The sequence below is a fragment of the Falco cherrug genome, chromosome 4 (assembly GCF_023634085.1).
Source record: "Falco cherrug isolate bFalChe1 chromosome 4, bFalChe1.pri, whole genome shotgun sequence".
NCBI classification, from domain to species: Eukaryota; Metazoa; Chordata; class Aves; order Falconiformes; family Falconidae; genus Falco; species Falco cherrug.
This window is the reverse complement of record NC_073700.1, coordinates 107348334-107373486: the sequence shown is the minus strand read 5'-3', so window position 1 is coordinate 107373486 and position 25153 is coordinate 107348334. Positions and strand designations below refer to the sequence as shown.

The 25153-nt window shown below is 37.1% G+C and overlaps 1 protein-coding gene across 4 annotated transcripts in view; it reads right to left on the bottom strand.

The window, feature by feature from the left end:
• Nucleotides 1–25153, bottom strand: part of TBC1D5 (TBC1 domain family member 5) — a 326021-nt gene that overhangs the window by 192978 nt on the left and 107890 nt on the right. For all 4 annotated transcript variants that reach the window (XM_055709546.1, XM_055709545.1, XM_055709547.1 and 1 more), the window contains one exon: nt 392–535. In XM_055709546.1, the coding sequence (XP_055565521.1) occupies nt 392–491 (100 nt within the window). In that variant the 5' untranslated portion in view covers nt 492–535. Of the gene's footprint in view, nt 1–391; nt 536–25153 lie in introns of those variants that run through there.

The following is a 25153-nucleotide window of genomic DNA, read 5'->3' as shown; positions in this document are numbered from 1 at the left end:
TTAAAAAAAAAAAAAAAAAAGAAGAAAAAAAACCAGGAAAAAATCCCTAAAACCAAAGCAGTGTTAAGAGCCCATGCTTGAGAATGTAACATAAAGCCATGCTGCATTTCGATATTCTTACGCTGAAGTCAGTGTTTGGTTTATGATTAAAAAAGGATGACAGCGCATTAAACATTTGGCTAATGTTTCTGTCTGTAATTGAAAGTTGACTTTTCATGGTTTTCATTAGTGTCAGTGCGTTCTACACATACTCTGTGAAACGTTCTTTAAGTTACTCTGTTCAACTTCATTGAGAGAATTAAACAAATTTTGACAGGTGCAGTTATCATGACACAGTTATATAAGGTTTTTAAGGTATAAAGTCAAAAATGTACAGAAATGCAGAACTCACCTTCCCCTGGCTTGTTCAAATAACTCTGCAAGGGATCAATGCCTATTTCTTGTTCCTCTGTTTGCAAAGGGTGACTGGTTTCAGACACAGAGTGATACATACTGGCAATGCAAAGGTAGTAAATTCCAACTGAAGGGTACTGATCTGGAGGGAGAAAAAAAAAAAGAAAAAAAAAAAAAAGAGAAACAAACAGTGCTTCTTTAGCTGTTTTTCATTCACACAAGTCAAGAGCACAAATGCTAAAAACCTCTCCTCATTGTTCATAACATCACCATTAATTGTCTAATAGCAGAAAAATAGTGTTTCCATTCACATTTTAATATTTGCAGTCCAAAAGAAGTGTTATAGCACCTCCAACTGCAAGTGAAAGTGCAAGTGTGTCTTTGACTGACTAAAGTGAGGGAAGAGCCTCCTCCCTTCCTTTTTCCAGCTTCCCCAACTCAACTTTTAGTCTGATTCCAGGGAGAACCGATGCTAGTCCTTGGGGATGATAAAGATGACAGAGCAAAGCTGAGCTGAGACCCACCTTTATCACTCTTCTGGACTCAGGACCTCTCACCTAGAAAAACTTCCTTTTAACAAGTTTTTCAGAAATCACAGGGCAAGTATAGGAGAGAGAGGGACGTAAACACATGCAGAAAGAGAGGATGACATAACACTGACTGTTATTATGGCCAATTTTGGTTTTACCAAGATGAATATTAGTTTTGTACACATACAGTGTTAAGGAGGCATTTGACTAAAGATAATCAGCTAGCTAGTGACTGTTTACAAAGATGACCTTCCAACAATAACAGGCAAAAGGGGAGAAGGCCCAAAACTGAAAACCCAGGAAGCAGGTGAGATGGGTTCTTTGTCACAGGCTACTAAATGGCATTCACATCGCTATCGTGTCACCGAACGAGAACTATTGGCCGCAACAAATAAGAGGATGCCAACGAAAGGGTGAAAAGCAGATGGTGTTATGGCCAGAGCAGTAAGAAGGAAAAACGACCTTTCCAGTGCATTAACAGCACAAGAGTACATTTGTCAAGACGGCATTTTGGTCGCTATACAGCAATTTATTAACTAGCAGCACAAAAGAACTACACCAGCCAAATAGGTTTGATTCGCCCAAGCAACACTAAGTAGCTACCTCCAATTGCCAGCTGAGTTTTAAATATCACTTACTGTAACTGCTTAGTTTACAAGCACCATAAATTTCTAACTCCAAGAAAATTGTATTTTAAGAAAGGTATGCACCTATACTTTCAGAATTGGTATATTATTGATTTGGTAATCACTTCAATTAGGCTTTTCCTTTGGTTCTTACAAGGCATGGCATTGACCACGGATTCTTTATACCTTCTGTTTAGTGTCAACAAATGAAAGGGGACTGGGATTCTTAAGACCTTTCTGGTTTTATACACTATTCATCTGCTTCATTTTCCTACTAAGTTAGGTGAAAAAATAAATACACTGAATAAGAAACAAAGCCAGTTGGGTCACTGTTCAGCATTTCCTTCAAACCGATGCACCCAGGCTGCTTCTGAAAGGATACTCTCTCAGCTGTGGAGTATTTTGTCCTTTCTTTGCCCCAGCACCTGTGTTAAGTGTGGTGCTGAGATGATCACACCGTCTCTCACTATTTACCTAGAAGAGAATACCTGAAGCTGTCGGGAACAAGGAGCCAGGAGCTGAGGGGAAGCAGGACTGCCTGCTTTTGCAGTGGTACACTTTTATGTCAAATTATTACAAACATATGATAAAACACACCACTAAAGCACAGAATTGCCTTGAACAACTCTTTGTACTAGCTCAACACAACTTATGATGAATGCAAGTATACATCATATGTTTCCTATGCAATTTATAAACCGTAATCATGAAAGATGCATGAATGATAACTTGGAGAAAACTTGCTAGCCACTTAAATAACATATCAAAATTTACCTGCAGTCTTATGGCTACATAATATAGACACGTTTATGAGTACCTGATATCTTAATTAAATATCTAAATTTAATACCTTAAATGAACAACTTGGAAGAACGGACTTTAAAAAACCTGACTAAACAGACAAAAAAACCCCATCCAACTTTGCAGAAAGAGATGTTTATAATTTTTTCCTGCTGGAATTTTAGTTGCTGCTCTTGTTCCCTTTTGCTGTGTCACTGTAACTACCTTTCTACTGATCTGTTTGTTTGTCTTCAAAAATTTACCGGCTTATTTCAAACTGTGCTGCCAGAGTCTAACTTTCTATTTTTATGGTCCTTCAGATATTACTACACGATCTGACCAAGGCACAATGCTGAGTGCCTTTCAAACTGAGAATAAAGCACCAAATGACCTTACCAGCCTTTGCAGTTTTAGCGGCTACCACTTAGTTAAGACACAATATGCTTCAGACATACACTGTCTTACATCCATAACACAGTATGAAATTAGTTCTAGTAAGTTAGTTCTTCTGTATTCTTCTGTTCTGTATCCACCTTCTCTTTTTTTTTCTAAATATTCCTCAAATGCCATGCCTTTACAACATATAAGAGCCACAATTTACTTTACAGACATTTAGAGCAGTTTTAAACAGCTGAATAGATTTACTTCTGATATTCACACAGTGATTTAATCAGTTCCTTGTGTTTGTTTACGGATACATTTGATTAGTGTTAAAAAAAAATCACTACCTATTAGTCTTGTCACTCCTTAGTCCAAGCAATTTTCTTTACAAGTTTATACTTAAGTTCTTTTCAGCTCTTCTACCAAAGAGCAAAGAGAATTATTAAACAATTATGATTACACTTGGAATCGTACTCTGAGACAGATCCATTCTTTACAGGTTTGTGGTTGATTTGTAACGACCTATAACATATTGTTCATATTAAATAAGAAGCCATTTTAAAATTCTCAATGTGAAATAATACAAATGTTATAAAAATCCAAAATCCAATTATTAGATTACAAGACTCAATACTGTGTATCCAGTTAAACCCTAACATCTCGGTCAAAGCTAGAAGTGACCCTTTTATCTATAGCTTTTTTTTTTTTTTCCCTCCAAAGATGGAGGGCTAAAAAGCCCAAAGACCAGGCACCTTTCCCAGCACTGGGAGTTCAACTATTCTTTAATACACATGAAAAAATAATTAAGGCTGCGTATGAAACATTTATCTAGTTAGGGGAATGAAAACAGACACTAATCCACCCATTAGCCTAAGGAAGAGCCAGATGCATGCACTCCTTGTCTGGCTGTTCTCCACAAGTAGATGAGCAGGGGAGCCCTCACGCACCGCTGAGGGCAGCATCCCAAGTCTGCTCCACACCAAACCACCCCCACCGGGGGGATCCAGCCTGTCTTCAGTAAAGTCAGCTTGTCAGTACATCTGTGACCCGTCAGCCCAGTTTCTCAAGGGAGACCAAAAATCCCTTAAGGTGGGTTTACGGACTCCAACATAGAACCCCACTGGATATTAAAGGGACTTTGTGGAGATACTTGCTTACAGCCACATCATCCTCTCTCCCCATGACCTCCTCCATAGTCCATTGGGAATAAAATACTAACCTGTTTCCATTAGGAAAAATTCAACTCCTGTTTACTAACATCTGTATTACCAACAACCTCTTTCCGCACAGCAGGGATCAAGTACTTGTTGCATTAGACAGTCTGATTTAACATACCCATTCTAATTCAGAGGACTTTTCTTGTTCTCAGCAAGTACTTAGCTTTGAAGTCTGCTGCTTCTTTTTTAGACATGAGGAGGTCCGTGCACCTGAGACTTTACAAGTTTTTTTGCCTTCTGTATTAGCTGCTCTGACATATTATTTCTACCACCTCTTGCCATAAATGAGTCGTTCTCACACAGTCATGACTTCATCAGCATTGCCATTCCTCCTGTATAGAAACCTGTGAGTTTGGAATGCTTAAAAAAATTCCATTTAAAACATTAAAAATGAAAACCACTTCTTCAGCAGACTGTCAGTGGCAACAGCCTCAACTCAGTCATACTTTATCTTCCATTAATATGTCATACCTATCCAGCTAGAAATACAAGACAAATAAAAATTTAAGTGAGAGATACTTCTATCATTAGCTGAACTACCAGCGAAGCACCAGTCAGGTCTGGACTGGAGTTGGGCAAAACACAACAAACCCAGGTATTACCCAGACATAAAGGTATACAGCTATAACCAGAAATGTACAAAACAGCAGTCATCTGCAATAGGATTATAATAAATGTTCACATAAGAAACTGTTTATAGTAACTGTTCAGTTAGAAAATGAGAAATTCAAAATAAAAACAAACTTTACAGAGTTCTTTTAGCAGTGAGACTATTCACTGCCACAAGAGCAAGTGGCAAGACTGCCCTAATCTCAAAAGTTGCGGTAAATTTGAAATCAGTATTTCATAAGCAAAACATAGCACAGTTGAACATGAATACTGTACCTTATTTCAAGTCATAAGACACTCATCTACCTCTGCATTTGCAACAGATACTGAATATAGATATTCAGTATTCAAAGGAGCAGTTTATGGATAACAAGCATTGTTTCAAAAATAGTTACTGAATTATTTCAATTAAAAAAAACCCAAAACAGTTCATCTAAATTGTTTCCCCTAATCATCAGTGTTTATATAAACTTCCAAAAATAATTTCTTCAAACTACGGAACACACCAAAACAGAAAAATCAATGTTTAAAATGCGAAGAGTATTCATATAGTTTGGGCAAAATTAGAAAATATAACCAATCTCACAAAGGATATTTTGAAGGTGTAACTGAGTAGATGAAAAATAATTAGGCAATTCTGAGCTTTTCCAAGATCCATTTCCCCTCCCTTCCCATCCCCTGGCAGTGAACGAGAGGGACCGCAGGCTTGCGGAGGTGCTTAGGAGCAGGGCAGAACAACGGCACAAATGGCAGGACTTGCCCCACTGCTGCTCTCTGACATGCCCTCATCCACAATCGATCAAGCAAAAAAGCAAAACATTTTATGCTTAAAGAAAGGAAAAAGAGAACCCACTAACTTCGAGGAAGAAGCTGAACAACACTGTTTAATCTTGGATATGCCACAAATAAAATACAGTTCATATCAGGACCAGCAAAGCTACGGGAATATGACATTTCTGAAAACTACTGAAGCATATCAAAGAATGTAAATAATACTTTGTATTCATTCTATTAGACTTTATCAACCACCTTCTCCAAATTATCTTTGGGCCTTTATTTCACACCATATAGCAAAGTTTACCATTTTAATTACTTAAACTGATGACAAGTAGAGGAAATACTTGTTCAGCTAAGTGATAAATTAGCTGCCCTGTGAAGTCAAATTGATTAAAACGAACTGACTAAAAGCAAATGTCTGATATGGTAATGGTCTTATGCACGTTTTGTTAAGTTTGACAGCATCATGTTATGAGGGTTCATAACTCTGCCCCTCATTTGCAGCTTATGAAGTAATCAAGCATGTTAGCACACAAAAGTGAGGATTCTCCAGAATATGAAACTATTTTCAAGTAGATAAGGAATTAAGTATTAGGAGAATAAACGTGCATTGTGTTTATTTAAAGGAATGAAGTACAGATGACTTGCAAGTAATCTAGAAACAGTTCTAGACCCTGAGTTTTCTTTCACTGGCCACATCTCCTGGGCCTTAAAGTATTCCTGCTAAACTAGGAAAGGAAAAAATTAAGTCATGCTTTCTCTGAATAGAGGGCTGGGCAGGAGACAGTCCTGAGCACAAACTGTGGAAAACAAGGACCGTTTGGTATGTTTCAAGCTGGATACCTTTCACTAAGACACTCATTAATAGGCATTTTTACAAATTTTGTTCCAACCTGTAATATCCACTGCTTTATTCTTTGCTCTGGGAGCGATTTCCACCCAGGCCACATGGACCACCTGTCTCATAGCACTGAGCTCTTCTGCCCTCCATCACTGGAGCCCAGTTATCACCAGCGCCATTTAAATACAGAAGATACTAGATCAAGTGCGTCAAAAAATAAACTGCAACAAAACCCCACCAAACTCAACCCCCACCTCCTACACACCGGTTTAAAACGAGCTAGGGTTCCTACTCAGCCACTTCCACAGGTGGCCCACCATCCACTGAAGAAAGATGCCTTAGAAGGAACACTTACTAACTCAGAGGAAAAGCGCACAATTTGACAAAGCATGGATAGCATAAAGCAAGTCTACGTTCTTCTAGAAAATGTATCAGATTATGTATCATTAAAATAGAATGATGCAAACATAAAAATAGACTGACGTGGTAGAGCAGATTAACGTTAATATCAGCTGGGGTCCAGAACAAAACAAACAGGATCATGCCACTGAGGGACAGGTTAACAGCCAGCGAGTCTGATGATCATGAAATGCAATTAATTTTGTCCTATTTAATAACATTTCCTGCATTTTAGCTTCTGCCTGTCTGATCTTTAATAAAAAAAACAGAGTTACATTGGACTTTAAATAAGTTAATTAAGTATTAAAATCAATCATGTGAAAGTCTTAATATTTAATATTGTTAGATTGTATATCAAAGTGCTTTTATTATTTATTTACTCCAAACCTTTCCAGAATACTTCATGTGGCAACAGGGGGTCTGTATCTCACAAGATAAATGCATTTACAATGCCAAATAAATTATATATAAAAGCATTTGTCTTAATACATGTCATTCAATATTAAATATCACCCATTGGTACCACCCTGAAACCCTAATCCATTTTTACCAACTGCACATTTGTATTATTCAAATGTTGTCTATTAAGTAGTTGTCTCAAGAGCCACAGTAAAGGAATACATACCTAAGAACAATTATCACCAGAGCTTTAAAGCACTGTCTACAGTTTTAACCCTACAACTTTCATGTCTTACCAGTACTTTAACATGCAAAGTATAAATTCAGTAGTGAATTAAAATGCCATGTTTTTTCTAAACACAAATAGTCTGGGACCATGACAACGTATTCTCTTGGTAATTCACATGATAGTTAAAAACTTTTTTATGCCAGAAGTTAAAAAAGGAAAACCAAACCAAACGCACAAAACTTTATCATAGTAAACACTTTTTATTCTGTTAATTTGGAAGATAGGAAATCTTCCACATCTCTGTCACAAGCAGGGAACAAGTTCACGCGTTGCTAGCTTACAGATCTCTTGAGGTTACATGATTCTGTAAGAAAAGCTAGTTTGACCAAGGAAGAAAAACTTGAGTAAAGCAGGGAGGATCAAAATCCTTATATAATGCTGACCACTATAGTCAATACCGACAGCCCCCACCAACCCTGTTTCCCAAGGTCTAATGCCATGAATAGTGACACTTGACATCTATGGTGAAACTATTTATCTCTTTTCTTCATTGAAAATGGTGACAACAAAACTATGAACAGCAACAACCATCCTAAATTCCCCAATACTACAGTTTTGCGTTCAGTATGGTCTCATCTCAGGAAAAAACAAAAAGACACAACAGCCAAATTCAGTCTCAATTTTACAGTTTGCATTTCCTAAAAAAACCAAACTCCACACCCTCAACACAAAACTATACCTGTTTTTAATGCAGGCTTGTGTGACAGCTCCACAATGAGGCTGTTAAGAGAACACAACTTTGATCTATCATTGATTTCACACAAGAAATACCAACAAAACCAAAAAATATCCAAACTCGACAGCTAAATGTAGCCCCTGCCCTGAACACTCTTCCCACCCCCCGGATCTAGCTGTTTAGCAGCAGATGTGAAAATATTACACTGCTGTATTTTTACGGCGCTTCCTTTCAGTTGAAGACTCACATAGAGAAAGGTTCCTCAGAGCCAAAACAAGTTGAAAAAAATTAGATAAGTAAATCTGCCATCACCTAATGCTGCTAAAGCCTGAGCTGAATGAGTGTATCCAGCTTTAGGCAGATAATGTAGAAATTAGAACCAGCTGCTACAGTCCAGAGAAGAGCAACAAGACCTATTAATTGCTTAGGAACTGTAAGACTGACATAAGACTGAAAGTAACTTAATGTTTTACTTTACTGAGAGAAAGATGATAGAGAAGGAGAGGGAAAAATGCAGTAAGATTTCAAAACTTTGCATTAGTCAAATACAAAGTTATTCCCCTTTCTTACAGTAATCTAGAGGTGGTGAAAACCCTATTCATATTAAAAAGATTCAAACACCTGGGAATCCATTAAATGAAAGAAATCCCTTGTTTATTTTATTTTAGAATATATTTTATCTACCTGGTTACAAACCAGGTCAATACAATTTACATTAAAGCTCTGTCCTTCCAAATAAGAGATTAAAGTAGTTTGCTGCTGTTTATGGTACGGAAATTATTGTTTTTAACTATTTAAGAGTTTTACTTTCAGGAACACACAGGCACCATGCTATGCTACACACTTTATGTTTTAGTAATACATATGTAACTCAAAGGGCCAGAGAATGTCAAGACTGAAAGAAATCATCAAAACAGTGAACTGGAAAAAATGGCAGCTTAGCCTGCAGCCTTACCCAAAATGATAGTAACTAGCTTAGACACTAAAAGTGTATTTAATGAAATAAGTTTCGAGGATATCACAGCTTTAAAGTAGTAAGCAATTAATCTAGGATTCTGCCTTTATTCTTTTACTATTTTTAGAAAACACTTACCTACAGGGGTTGACGGAATTTTCATAGAAACACCAGCATGTTCGTGCATGCACAGAGGCATTTGCATCAAATACTTCTCTTCTAGTTTTCTCTTCTAGATATGCAGTTGCTAAAGCAGCATAGACTCATCTTGAGGTACAAAGAAAGCTGGTGGAAGCCCCATTTGCTAAGGAAAAAGGACAATTTCATAGCAACTTCCAAAGGAGCCGAGGAAGACAGAATTTGTTGTGTGTCTTACAATGAAGTTTCTGCATAACGTGAAGAACTATAAGTCAGGTTCACCTGTGTGATCCAATCCTGGTGAGTGAATGCACATGGGTACAGCTGCAGAGGAAAACTGGGTGGAAGACAAAAGCAAAGACAAGGTGCTATCTGAAATCTAATTCAGTTGCAGTGTGATAAATGCAAATTGCAAGGATTTCCCATTACTTTTGCCAATGGGAAGGGTGGCTTGCTTGAGTATGTCTAAAGGCCATACTTGGGGGGGAAAAAGCTTCAGAGTAGGGCCACCCCTGGTAAAAAATATGCTGAAGCTTCCCATGAATGCTCCTTCTCACACCCAAACGCTCAGTCACAAGAAATACTCTAAGACACAGTATTTATGTCATGTACTGCCTGCTCACATTGCTGCTCTTCAGCCTTGCCACAAAAGCAGGGTGCTCAGGAGCCTCTCTAGGGGCTCCGTATTTCTGTAGAATACATATTCATACCCAGGATGTGGTGAGTTTCAAACAGCAATACCTAAACAAAATGAAATAAACCAAAACAAAATACCTCAAGCAAAGGAAACCCTTAAGACTTGGAAACACAAGGTATAGATAAAACCTGCTAACCTTAGTGGGCAGTTGACTGCATGAAAGCACTTCACACCAAGATACCGCTACTGCTATAAGCAACATTTTACTCTGGGTTTTTATTTTATTTATTTATTTTTTTTTAGTTGGAACATACCACAGTATTCCATGCTACTAAAAAGATGACAAGGCAGGTTCTTCCTTTTTCAGACAGTGAAATCTGCTGCTCAGCACATCCTGCTGCATCTCTTCCATTTCTGGTGTTCAAGTACTCTTAGCACTAATTCTCCCCAGGTTAGTAATATTATCAATGGGAGAAAATTACAGTGCAATACTCTTCCTTCTTTAATAACTTCATCTCTTAATACAGTGCTATCTGTTACAAGTTATTTTCCCATCCCCGCTCTCATATTTTCCATTCAGATTTTTGAGCAGCTGGATGAAATGTTCTGTGCTTTCCTATATATGCACATCAAAGTGCCACAGGAACAAGTGGTCTGGCGAAGTCTTCAGACACGGAGAGAAGCTAGGCAGGCACGGCCACTGTAGCATAATGATTTCTATCATGCACTGTTACTCAGAGGCATTTATTCCTCCTAAAATATTTTCTGGGCAGTATCTGCTCCTTGCCAGAGCATGTAAAACACAGGCATAAAAGTCACCAGTACAAGCGGCATGGTACATCAAATGCACAGTGGCTATATTGGAAAACCTGAAACAGATGCAGGTCTTAACCAGCAAATAGGAAAGCAGTACTTTGCAAGGTTATAGAGGAACAAAAATCTGCCTAATAAACCAAATAATATTTAATTCTGCAGAACTTTAGAAGTGTACTGTAAAATTTACAGTAACACTAAGAAACCATAACAAATTAATTCAGAAATAAGGATAAAATACACTGTTTAAAGGGGGAAATATTAATAAAAGTGAGTTGCAATTTATGAGTTGAAAGGACTTTTTGGTTTGACAGGAAATTTGTCTTACCAGAAACATCTGTCACCAAAAAGTTTTATTTTCTTTACACTAATTCCTGGGTTTATTTTGCTTTAGAAGTGAGTCAGCACACACTGCACAGCAAGAAGCAAAAGCCTGGTTTTGCATGACGTTCTTAGACAACACCTAAGTAGCAGGGCAAGATCTCAGATAAGACCAGAAGTTGCGGGCTGAGGAATCAGTTGCCCTGAGAATTGTACATGCTGTTCTGCGCTGGGGAATGGGAGCGGAACAGCAGGCAGATTCTCTAAAACTTTTTCATTTTTTTTAGGTATTACAATAGACTGACGGCTCCTAAATGCGTTCGGCTTACCTGAGTGCTCTCTCCAATTCACCGACCACTATGTCCAAATACCAAGTTTTGTTGCATGCAACCAACAAAAAGGAATTGGAATTCCCACAAAACAGTGAACAGATTTGAAGAACTGTACTGGAACTACAGCTGTCATTATACTTTACAGAAAGCTTGCAACACCTTTGAGGCTAAGCTTTTAAGCCTATTTTATTAAAAAAATATAACAGATGGAAACAGGATATGGTTAGAAACTTCCTTGATTAAATTTTCCCTGTTGTTTTTAGAAAGCTTTTGCAGACAGTTTTCTTGTCTGTGTTAGATGGACCAGTATGATTTTTTAAGAAATGATAGCATTAACACTCTGAATCCTCCTGGACAAAACAGCTGTTTTCACATACTTGTTTCCAACTTTTTTTTTTTTTTTTTTCCCCCTCTTCTGCCCTTCTGAACAATTTTGTTATTTTCTTTCTCTCCAAACACATGACATACCAATTTGTGTAAAACTGTATCATAGAATCACAGAATGGTTTGGGTTGGAAGGGACCTTAAGGATTGTTTCCAGCCCCCCTGCCATGGGCAGGACACCTTCCACCAGACCAGGCTGCTCAAAGCCCCATCCAGCCTGGCCTTGAGCACTGCCAGGGATGGGGCATCCACAGCTTCTCTGGGCAACTTGTTCCAGCATCTAGCCACCCTCACAGTAAAGAATTCCTTCCTAATAGCTAATCTAAATCTACCCTCTTTCAGCTTAAAACCACTCCCCCTTGTCCTATCACCACGTGCACTTGTAATTGTAGTTTTCAGATTTTTTTTTCCTGCTGCAGACTCTGTGATGTCATTCTTAAACTGATCACATGCAAAAGCCTAGAAAACTGTTCTTTTTCCTCTGCATCAATATTGCATTGATGGCAATAGCTGAGTACAGAAGCAACCTAGTAGCGGTCAGGCTGCGGACCACCGCACATTGAGAAGAATGAAATGACAATTTTGAACTGGATTCAGAATTAAATAGAAAGAAACCAAGCATATCGTGTGATTTGTTCTCGCTTTCCTTTCTTACATAATAGTGAGGCTGTGCACCTTGGGGTACCTAAAATTAGTGGTTACTTTTGAAATTTTGGTCTGTCGTGTATTATTAAGCTTTCTTTTCTTCTAAAGGAAGATAAGATGGCAGTAGCAGGTGTTTTTAGCTTCCTGACGGAAAAGAAGGGAAAAGTTGACTGAGGGGACAGATCTTTCTTCAAAGTAGAGATGACAGACAGAGATTGCCTAGCTGAGATGACTATTCCCTGTCAAACACATATTGTAATTCCACCTGTTGCCAGGAAGGCTTGAAGCTTAAGGATTTCTCAGGCAGGCACCAGATCCTCTGCCTACTCACCCAAACTCCCATGCCTGGGAAGTTCTTGTTCTTCACTGTGGAAGAAAAAGGGAAATCCTGTTCTGTTTTAGCAGCTACATTTATAAGTAAAGCACTGAATACAACAAACCCAGATAACTTTAACACTGTTCATCATTTTTTGTTTAGAGGTTTTGACAGCATCTTATCAGAAATGAAAGCCAAAATATAAAAGATTGAAATGAAATGATTTAGAAAGACAGAAAATCGCTCCTTTACTATGCTACTCGAAGTCAGCTTGCTTTCTCCCAAGGAACCCCACACAAGACTCCCCTCATCCATTCAAATAACCGAACGTGGTATTTTTTACATGTTTATTTCTAAAAAATGTCATCTAGTGTATCTACATGAAGTTACCCTGCTAGAAAAAAAACCCCAACTTCCTCACCTCCTTTAAATTCAAGATTGCCTCAGTGTTTAGTGGAGCTCCTTTACTGCACTGATGTCAGAAACAGCAGATGCAGGAAGTGGTCACACCTTCCAAAGACACACACAGTCTGGCTTTAAAAAGGTAACATGGAAAACTATAGAATATTTTAACTAACACTGTTTGCATTCTTTTTCTCAAAGCCAGGAGGACTGATCATGAGAGATGTGCAGGAAAGAACAAATTTTTTGGTTTTGTTGGATTGTTTCTTTCATGATCGAACCTTTCATGATTTGACCACCAACCTCAGTTCAGTTGCTCAGTTCAGGAACAAAATGCTTTAGACCTTATCCATACCCTATCATTGCATGTCAAACCTTTAAACTTATTTCCTACAAATGGCCACTTTCACGGGTATGTGCCATGTTCTCAGAACTCTTCTTCTGATTCACAATTCAATGGTCTTAAAGATACCATCTGAAACAACTGCACTGGTTTTCATTTCCATCAGTAGTAGTTTTGGTGCAAACCAATGTGTGAATGCTTCTTGAACTTTAATACAGCAATTATTTAACATAAGACCAGTTTTCCAAATTAAAGGCACACATAGTCATATCCATCCCAAGACTTACACCTGTATGGCACTTCTGTATAACTTTAAATCAATTTAGTCATTTTAATTTATATTTAGATAGTCCATCGTGAAAGAGCCCAGAACTTTACCCTAACCTAGGTCCTCTGTATGCATGTATGTATATGCAATCTACTACACCAGTCAAAACAGCTCCCAGTTCAGATGATGTATACACAAATAAATGTACTTTACCTAGAGGTCAAAATATTTTCTGTAAAAGTACAGTATATTCTCTTTGTTTTTAGCTGCCTCCTACAGCCATGAAGTATAAAAATTTAACAAGTTGCAAAATAACAAATAGAACACTATACATCAAGTTTCTTTAGTGTCACGCTAGGAATACTATAATTATAATCAAGAATACACTTCACTTCTATTTTTACTATATCTTTCTACCTCATGGCCTATGGTGGTCTATGCCAGTTTTATTATATAATGTGGTTATGGGGAGAAAAAGGTGAAAAAAACACCCCCCCCCAAAAAAAAGACCCCACCTACTAATTCTGCTACTCTGAGATCAGATGTGCAGGAACTAAGGTGTGGATTTGGGCTTTTCAGGGTAGTGCTTATATGCTTTGCCCTTATTCCTGTCTCAGCTTTTGCAACCACATAATACAGTCTGTGGGGATCACCGTGACAGTGGATAAATAAGGATTTCACTACCATCAAGTCTGAACTGTTTCTTAACCAGGCTATGAATCAGCATAGCTCTGATTTGACAGAACCATGAGACTTTCAAAACTGCACTTTCAACACATTAAGTACAATAGGTAGGATTTTTCAAAACTGTTTTAGAAATGCTGAGAAATAAGGTAGGTTGGAATGTATACATATCGTTACATTAGTTGAACAAAGAAAAAGCTGCAACAAAAATGCACTGAAAAAGACAGGAATACTTATCTAAACAAGGTAGAAAAAAAAAGATTGCTGAAATGTTGATGGTCCATTTTTGCGCTTAGTGCTTTTTTAGCTGGACAGCAACTTTATATAAGTTGGACGCTATTAGGCCCTATGAGCATAAACTTTTTTTAAAAGCCCTATGATTTATTCTTTCTTCAAATTTGAGAAAATAAACATACATAGCTGAAATTGGAAAGGAATGCACGCATTATATATGTAACAATTCAATTAAACAACTGTGTAATCTAAGTGTGTGAAAAATAGTTTCTGAACTTGTCATAAGAGACTACAGATGATGATATTCTGGCTTACCTAAAACACCCCTTGATTTTATCAGGCTGAATAGCCAGCCTCCGTGCTTTAATGTACATGTGAACAGGACACTTCTCTGGATACATGAGAAGTTCAGACTTTGAGACTTCTTAATTTTGTCTGCTCATCTATGTAATTATTTTAGGAACCTTTCTGTATTATGCATATTTCTGGTAAAGAGTTGGGAATGCAATTTAAATATACTGCATGTTACTGTGACTTGTAGTTATTCAATTAGTAAAGGAGATGTCTGCTCTTGTCCACCTCACCTTCATCTCTGAAAAATAATTAATACATACCAGATGCTGTGCAAAGACTTTCTGAAATATGCAAATAAAAATATACAAAGGGCCTTCACTAATTTTATGCCAACGAAGTCCCATAGCTGTGATATTCCAAACAACCTTAATCCTTATTTTCTTAAGCTTACACACGTACAATGAAACGCACAAGTAAAATCTTCACTTTCTTTACAAGAAAACAGGATTTGAGTTGGAAGTCTAAATGTCAACGCGGAACATTATAAAATTATACAGAATAAGGAGGAAACAGGGCTGATAGTGCATATAAATATGACAGTGTATTAGGCTGCATTTAATTACCAGTTCAAACAACAACCTGATCTAACCTTTGACAAGTAAAATAAATGTTCTGAATAATTTAACCAAAGCAAACATTTGCTGTTAAATGCTGGCTAATTATAGTAAGAGTTGTACTGAGAGGGGGGAAAAAAAACCCAAAAGAGATGGTAATTTATACACTTCTCCTGCAATTGCTAAAGCTATTCCTTGAAACCCTTGATTTTGATTTTTTTTTTTTACTTGTCGGATAGCTATTAAGTATCTACTTTGAGAAAAAGATCTGTCTATGTTTAAAGGAAGAATCATCATATTAGAATAACTAGCCTTGATTTACAAGCACTGAAGAAATAGTCCAAATACAGAAAATAAGGTAACATTAGTTTCAAGAATATCCATCATTTCTGTTGATGGCTTTTTGATACAAAAGGTCTCCATTTGTAATCCCCCTGGAAGATAAGAAGGGCATTATAACGAGTAAGTCTTTCCCAAAAGTGTCAGTGCAAAAATCACACAAAAGCCTCATTACAGGATAGGGGAGCACAGCTCAGTCATGTTCAACGCACTTCTGAAAAGAAGAAGAATGAATAAATCTGAATTGTTTCTTTACATAAATACTAGACCAAGAGTTAAATGACATAAATAAACCAGAGAGATTCTGTAAAAACAACCCCTCCCAAATTATGTAATGGTGAAATAATTCCACCACTATGAATTTTTCAGGTACATTATCTATAGCCAGATATACTATCCATACAGAATATTGAGCTTGTTTCAAAAAGAAGCTAAAGACCTCAGAAAAAAACCCACACATGTGACAAGGACAAATATTTAAAGTTAGCATGCTTCCAATATTAGAACATCAATGCCCATGAAACTGAAACCGTTAGAAAAAAAGTGCTTTTTTCCTGTAGCATATATGCCTTCCAGTTGTAGGCTGTTTTTAAAGAAATGAATGGCTTTTGCTATCTTCGGGGCAAAAGTTTCACTTATTGATGCAATGAAAAGTTAGCAGCAGCCGTCTATCTGCATGCACAGTAGCTATGGTTCAGAAGAATCAGAAGACCATGAAAATTTCACGGACAAGCAATGTACGGTAAACGAAAGAAGCCTATAAATCCCTAATCTTGAATATATATTAATATTTGAAGGCTTTATATAATCTGCAAAGTAAAAAGTGAAAACCATTAAAAATATTAAAACTGACTGTAAGTATGCTCCTCTCTTTTCCCAAAAGTAATTTGTGTGCAGATAAGTTCTGGCCACAAGTTTCTAAGACAAACATATTATTTTTAAGTTACCTTTTAAATTTTCATAAATATTTAAACTCGTCCTGAAATTCTATATATGTTTATAGAGACACAACTGCTAACAGTCTTAGCCTCTTACAATGAAAAGCATGAATTAAACTATTTCTTGCACACTGTAAGAGAAACAATTTTTAAGAGAAACAAATTACAAATTCACAAAAAAATTAGAACAAATTGTTTACTTCATCATGAGTCAGGTGGAATCAAGAAATTTAAGCAGATTTTCTAGGTTACAGTGTAAAATGAATATTGGAAAATTGAGTTTGGAGGTCATTGCTATTCTTGCTGCATAGCTCAGGATAAAGTCTTTAAGAAAACAAAGTAGTGAAGAATTTGACAAGATCCATGCCTGACACTATGGAGAAATTCAAGCACATAATTAACTTTACACTGTATCTACTGTTTCATGCCAAATGGAGAGTGAAACACAGTGGTGGTTTTTTTTTTTCTGATGCTGAGACAACCACAAAAACGTACTCAGCTGTATTTGGACAGGACAGTGGGATGGGAAATATTATGCAGTCATTGGTAAGTGCAACGAATCAACTTTTCCCTGCTTTATACTGCAGATAAAACTCTGGCATTTAAGCATAAAGCAAACAGGTCTCCTGTTACACTTTCTGTATTCTGTACTTGAAATGTTACCAGATTCAGTAAGGTGATTTTTTTCTAATAGGAAATACATTTACCTTTCTGGAAATTACATGGTAGCAAGAAATAAAAATAGCCACTCAATTCTAAAGTTTTACCTTCCCCCAAATACTTCTCTTTTAGACAAAGAATGGAATAACCAGAGCCAGCCAGGTCATAGGTTGTGAGGGCTGATGTGAAGACTGCTGCTTGATGGGGAGCTCATGCCTGATGCCAGCCACTCATCGGTGCCAATTACACTCTCCTGTTACTCCTAATTTTCCAAACTGTATTTTAAGTAGTACAACATTAAACATCTAACCAAGAAATTTAATACAATATTTTATACTTAAATAATTAAATCTGACAGGAGCACTGATAGAAATGCTAGTGTACTATAATTATTATATTTTTATATATATATATAAAAAGTATATTATACTTTAAGAAATACCCCAAAACTCTCTTGGTCACAGCCGCATGGAATATGCACTATTCCTGAGTATCATCTTAGGTATCAGTCTGATATAGCAGGTGGCATACCTGGAAGGGTGATTATAACCATATAATCTACTTACATATGTACAGGTACTTGGATGTAAACCAGCTAATATCTTTACCCAGTGTGGCCCACCTGGAAGACAATTTATCTGAGTCCAAAAGAGATCTCCAACTAGACTGCTAAAGGAGAAGAGGAATACCATGATGCTGAAACTAGCCAGGCTTCTCCCCTGACTTTATGCATCAAATTTTAGCACTGAAAATCACAAGAACTAAAGATCACGTTAGTTCTTTAGATCCACACTTTTGTGCAATAGGTTATAGAAAAATCAGAATTAGCAAAAAAATAAAAAGTAAAATGGATAAGCCAACAGAAATCACACCAGAATTATCCCTGTGGGGTTTGTTTTTAACTAATGCAATATTTCACCCTGGTCAGTCTGTTGTTACAAGCAACGATTAATTTAGTCTGTACTGGAAGTTTGCCGTGCACTTTAGTTTGCACATACTTGTATGGTTTTCCTGAAGAGAATTCACTTTTGTGTAGAATGGCTTTGTGATGTGGATTAGCCTCCACAAGGGATCTAAATTGACAATAATGAATTCATTTTATATAGTAGGCTAGACTTAAATAAGAAGTGAAAGACCAGTGCCAGCAGAGTTCAGTGATCAGCTGCTGTTGTTCTCTTTATAATTTACTGGTTGAGTTTAATAATTACAGCATTGCCTTGATAATCTGTAGCTGCAGCACACTAGAAGGAGAGAAGAGGAAATGCTTCTTGTGTTAATGGGAGAATTATTTTTTTTTTATTTAAATGCAGGCCCACATAAACTGCAAATGGAGTATTTGTAACAAACATCTAAGAACACTGACACTGGTTTAAACTAAAATTAATTTATATCGCTCAAATCCGGAAAAACATAATTTCAAGCCTTGATCTTATTAGGATACTTAATGTAATCTTATTAGAATGCGAGCTTCTATATATCAAAGTGTTTTATACATTGCAAATATATTCTAAAGAGCTCCAATAAACATTTCTGAACAATTCACTTCTGATCTCCAAACCTAGTTTCAGAGGGGCTGATTATTGGATCTGTAACTAATACAGCAGGAGAGGCAGTGCCTTCACACAGGCGATATTCTTGCTGCTACACAGAACCGGCTGTCACATGAGTGTGAAAGAAGTTTCCAGGACTTTCTCATCTCTTAACTGCCTGAGATCTAGCACAGAGCAGCATGCTTTCCAAAAGGACAGAGTACCTACAGCTTCAGCGGAAGCAAATGGGGATCATAGATATTTAAAATTTCAGAAAATCAGGCCCGGTGCCATACACGAGGAAAACGCTGCCAGAAATGTCACTCACAGAATCCATGCCTGCCACTCCACAGAGATTCATATATGCTTAATGATGGCTAGCAAGTACAGAGAGCAGACCTAGCTAAGGAAAAACAACAGAAAACCAGGCAGCAGGCGAGCGATGAGCACTCTGTCTGCACTTGTATCCCCACTGGCAAAGTAAAAGGAAAATGGTTAAGAAACCAGTAAGGCTGATGCCAAAAATTTAAATGTTTCTAAGGACTGTAGCAGACCTTAAGAGATAGTTTTTAATCTCATTTGAAACCGTTTCAATACTTCAACATTAATGTATGCATATATATATATTAATGAAGCAGGCATGCTAATCCCACTGATGTCGATGTCTGCGAAGCATCTTAGCTTTCACTTCCTTCACCATCAGTCGTGTGTAAGTAACATACTGTGGCAACATATGAATAGTTCATAGCTCCAGCAATAAATGAATGAATGAACGGTGACCTAAACACAAGCAGCAATTAAGGTTTCTGTTTCTTTACCCATCAGCTATTGCATATACTCACAGCAAACAAGTGTGTTTTTCTGACATGCACACTTGTCTGTTAATAAGTTAAAGAACCATTTCAGTCAAGAGCCTTTATGTTTTTCCCCTACACGCTTCGTTTCTTGCTACATGCATTGGAGTTTTACCCTGATAGAGATGTTGATGACAAGCCAAAGAAATGGAGGTGATGCTGCCAGGGATTAAGGTAAAGAATACTACAATACTTTGCAGAAGCACAATGGGTCTGCTGTTTTTTTCCCTGCATTTGGAAAGCTTAAGCACAAGCTTTCTGAATGGCGCAATGAGAGCTTCCAGTTAGCACTTCTATTTGATTTTAGTGCACAGTTATACCTCCCTTGTAAGACTTTCATGTACTACAACAAAGCACCAGGAAAGAGAAAAATTCCAACATCTTAAATGAAATAATTACAATATGCTGGGATTTTTTTGTTTCCTTTTTCCTTTTTTTTTTTTTTTTTTTTTTTTTTTTTTTTTGTGGGGGGTTGTGTTGTTCTTTAGGTTGGTCAAGGGGTTCTTTTTTTGTTGTTTTGGTTTGGATTTTTTATACTTTATGGAGGAAGTAGAGAAGAGCAAAAAAAAGCAGCCATACAAAGAGCCATGCCTGTTCTTTTTCACAGGTTCAGTTCAAAATAATTCTACTAATAATCTACCGCACATTATCAATACAGTAGGTATGTGTTCAGAGATAAATTACATTCTCACTGACTCAGTGAAACTAAATTCCAGTTACAGAATCTTGTCACAGGAATCATCTATAAGAGCAAGCGCTGGTCTTTAAGGGACCAGCAGGTACAATTTTAACTAAAAGTAGTTCACAAAAATACTCTTCCAATTGTAAACAGAATGACTGACACAATCTTCCCTGTCAATGAAAACTCTACAGAAATCAATTTTTCAAATCTTTTCTCTGTTTAAAAACTGAATCCATTTACCCTATTATCTACAATATATGGTTCAAAAGTCTCAGCCCCTGTTAGTCTGGCAAAAAAACAATCTGCAAAAATAAGCTGAAGAAAATTAAGACAACCCAGACCAAAGAAAAGAAACAGATCCTGGGAGCTGTTAGTACGTTAAATGAGCATTACACTAACGCATTTGTCTTTGTAGAAAGTAGAGAAAAACAGAAGGAAAGCTATCTGCTTGAGATAAGTAGATTTTTTTTTCTCTTCTATACTAAGCTTTTTAGCTACAACAGTGTAATTTTATTTTATTCTTTTTTAATCAAATAATCACTTGGATAATTGGTCAAGGGAACTAAGAGTCTACTAAAGTGCAAAGTGGATGATTGGCTCCTTTATTCTTGAAGATTGCATCGTGCTGCCTTGTGATTTTTAAAGCCAAAATTTGTAGAGAACATGTATTCAATAACTAATGTTTAACACTTTAATAAACCCTTTACATTCCATGAAGAGTGTATGGTACAGAAATGAACAATCCTCATCATTCAGTATTGAGATTAGTTGTGCCCCTTCCAGCATCAATTCTGAACCTACAGCATGTAAGAGGTATGTATAAATTTGTTCAAAAGCACTTCATTCTACATGATACTGGTTTTGCCCAGCATCTCACTATGTAATCAGAATAACAAGGTATGACTTTTCAAACATTTGCTTTCTCCCAGCATTTGAGTAGTCAGAAATGTGCCTTTATGTGGGTATGGGGTTGTGTTAATGTAATATATATATTACCTTTGCAGGATAAATGATGCTACTCCTTTTACCACAAGATAATTTTAATATAAGGGACAACAAGAAGAGAAGAGGTTGCAAGATCGTATCTCTCAGAACATAAAGTCTTTCACAAATGAAGAAAATGATTATCAGAAACCACTTCTTATGAACAATAATTTAATTTCCCTGAATTCAAACCCTGTAACATCCAGCTAACACTGAAAAAAGGGGGAAAGTAAAATGACTCAAACTGCCAAAGAGCAGTAAGTCTGAAAACAGTATTTGTTCTCACTGTCAGAGGCAAAAGTAAGAAAACGGTAAAATGCAAACTCTACTTTAAAACGTAAGTAACATTGACAAAGATCTTATTGATAAGAAATGTATGACCGGGCAAAGAAAAGGCTAGCTGATCAGATGGACAAGAGCACAACAACTTTGAAACTGCAGATTCAGCTGGTCCCTACTGCTACTTTATCCAAAGCACATAGAGGGATTATATCTAAGTAGGAAGGGGAGAAAATCTGGTGAAGCCATGGGAAAAAATAGTGACTTGATCTCAAGTCAGAACGGGTGGACTTCTCCACGGTGCGTAACGCCCTCCTAGATACACCAGAGCTGCTCCGCAGCATCATTTCCTGGATGCTTGGAATCGGATCGTCAGTTTTGCTACAGATTTACAGGGCATTAACGTAGCTTTAGATTCCCTCCCTCTCTTCTTTCTCTCCCTGTCCTCCCCAAATATTAATCTCAACTATATTGTTGAAAATTACTCACAGTAGAAATTAAATATCATGTAACAGGAATTATAGTAAAGCCACCAATTCAAATTTTAACTTTCATAAATAATGATCTATTTTAGGATTCTTATTCATTTTAGGATTTCCTTGTATTTATTCATGTATTACTTTTCTACCTTGCTGGAGCTGAGAGGCTGAATGGACACTGACAGACCACTGAAGGAGAATAGGCTTTCTTGATAAGCCAACATAGCTCTAGGTCAATTTTGGACATTATTTGGCAAGTGTTACTGTATTACGGAAGGAATTTTCCAAGGTTCACATGTACCAACTGCAGTGTGTATTATACAGCTATTAAAAAAGCAGCATAAACATGAATGCGTCTTGTTCATGTAATTATCTACTCAAATCAACATGCCTACAGAACATTTACATACAACTAAAAATGAAAAAACTCACAAAAAGCAAAATCTCTACTGTATGATGTTCTTGGATAGCTTACACTCCCACTTCTTTCTTAAAACCACATTCGGTAATATTATTCAAAAAAGGAACTTCTATGTCACATGCCCACCAGGCTTAGAAGTCTCACATTAATATCTACACAAATTATGAAAAAGCAATCAGAAATTTCACGGACACTATAGACACTTATTCGTACGATCTGTTTTATTAGGTCCCAGTGAAAACACCTTATTAGTTCTACAATTAAATGATTCAGAAACCATCCACACTATCTTTGCCTTTTAACAGTTCCAATCAGTAGCACATCTAGGTGTAATCAACAGCAGCAGGGGGCTTTAGGAAGCAAAACAAAACAGAAACAGTAGGGATCTTTACTAGTTTACAGTAATTGATACAAGGAGATGTTATATGCTACTGCAAGTTAGCCCAAGATATGGAAAAGCTACATGAAAATTCCCTGTTATCTACAACTACCATTTCAATATAGGAACGGCGATACAATAAGCTTCTAAATAATGGAATATTTAAAGTTTACTGAATTCCTTACTGATCTAGAAGATCTTTATCTCCCTTTTGCCCCCTCCATTTTACATTTTCTGTAACGCGATCAATATTTGGGTTACCATATATTCAGAATCCATGGATGTCACCCCTTAAATTTGTGAGTGGGCTGCAGGAGTGATATAAAGTCCCTCTTCTGTAGGAGTTGAGCACATGGTCTGAACAGCACTTTTAGCCCCTGCTATGCATGGTAGCGAAACTATGTTTCCCATATGTTAGTGCTGACAGGCTGACTGATATAAATTCAACTCAAAGAAACTTACATACAAGTTATTTTTACGCTTTTTAATCCTTTTACTCTATTAACAGTGGCCCAGATATAAGAAAGGAATACATTAAAGAGAAATTCATAAGTGGTGCAATAATTTATGCACCCTTTGAGTGCTAGGACATCTGCATAAAACGAGGCCATCGCCTTTTTGATGTCAAGGATCTTGGGATAGTTCCAAATTGTAAGTATTTAAATCCTAAGCTTTTAAATTCCCATTGATTTTAACAGAAGCGCAAAGAGATAATCATTCAAATATCTTTTTGGATCTGCCCTTGCTACCGCCTCTGAAAAAGATTACATCTAGCCACAGCCATGCAGCACTACTAAAGGACAACCAGAGACCCATTTTACAATGAAAGCCCACGTCGTCACATCTGTAACATGCCTGACATCGCTAATTCACAGTAAGTTTGCATAAAAAGAGCAATCACACTTTTGGACTAATACACAAGCAGAGCCACAGAGATGACAGGCTCCCACCACCCCATCTCCTTGGTGGAACCAGAGAAATCAGCAAGCAATCTATGTGCTGCTTTCTTGGTGGCCAGGTGAAGACACATGAAATTCAAAATTTGGTACAGATGACTCACCCAATGATCACCAAATGAGTATCTGAAAGTCTTACACTTGTTTGAGCCATCGTAACCTCTTAGAAAGAGCAAAAGCTCAGAATTACACGTATACATTTAATTAACTAGTTACCATATGGATAATTTTATTATTTTCAATACTGTGATAAGCCTTGCAGCAAAGCCTACTGCTTTTGCACACAGCTTAACCAGAAATAGGAGAGCAGAACGTGCTGGGGTGAAGGCACAATGGAAAAAGCATCAAGTAGAATCACCACTATACTTTTGCAGGAATAGAGCAGTTCACTCCCAGAAGCTGCCAACAGTGGATAAACCATACCACCTGTCTCACATCTGTCCTCAAGAGAGGACGTTTTCCAGAGAAACCATGTATCATTTAGTAGAAAGGCACCTGTTGAGCCAGATAAGATGCAGTTACACAAGCACAATAAATTCCCGGATGAAAACACAACTTTCTTATGCCCCCGGGTGAAAAGAGAAGCAGCTGTAGAGGTAAGAAGGGGGACATTTCACCAAATGCTGGAGAAGAACAGGGAAATGTTGGGGACTGTTAAGCGTGGCATAACATGTTACCTTTGCAGCTCATGGGCGAGCAGTTTGCGTGAGTCAGGGCATGTATGAGGTACACTCATTTACTCAATTCCTCACCTTGCCATCTCCCAGACTATCTGGTTGAAAGCTCCTCAGAGAAGTTTTGAAAAGGTGGATTTCAGACACACGCATATTAAGGACAGTGAGCTTGACCATAACCAGTAAGTTCGTTTCAGTCAAGAAATGTTTAAAGGTAGTTAAAAGAAGATTCAAAGCTAAATGCAATAAAAAAAAAAAAAAAAAAAGCATCAGATTTTTTTAATTAATTGTTTTCTAACACTAAAAATTACTACCTCTCCATAAATCCTACAGCTCAGCTGGCCATCATGAAGCAATGAAATGACAGAACTTTGCTGTCAAAAAGCACCATTAAATTCTGTCTCTGCTTCACTTGCTCATCTGAGCATTCTGGACTTCCACATATCTGAACATTTGCTGCTATAACACAGACATACCTGCACTGTTCCAAAATTAAGGTCTTTAAAACACCAGTGACAACTTTTCACCATCTCTGTAACCTGTTTACTGACTTTCCACATTAAGTGGTTCTCACAGGGCACAGAGAGCTCCAGCCACTTCTAAATACTCTTGGAATAGTTTGGTGTATATCATTTCTGAATTAATAACATAATTCCCCCAGTATTTCTCCAGATCTCCAAGT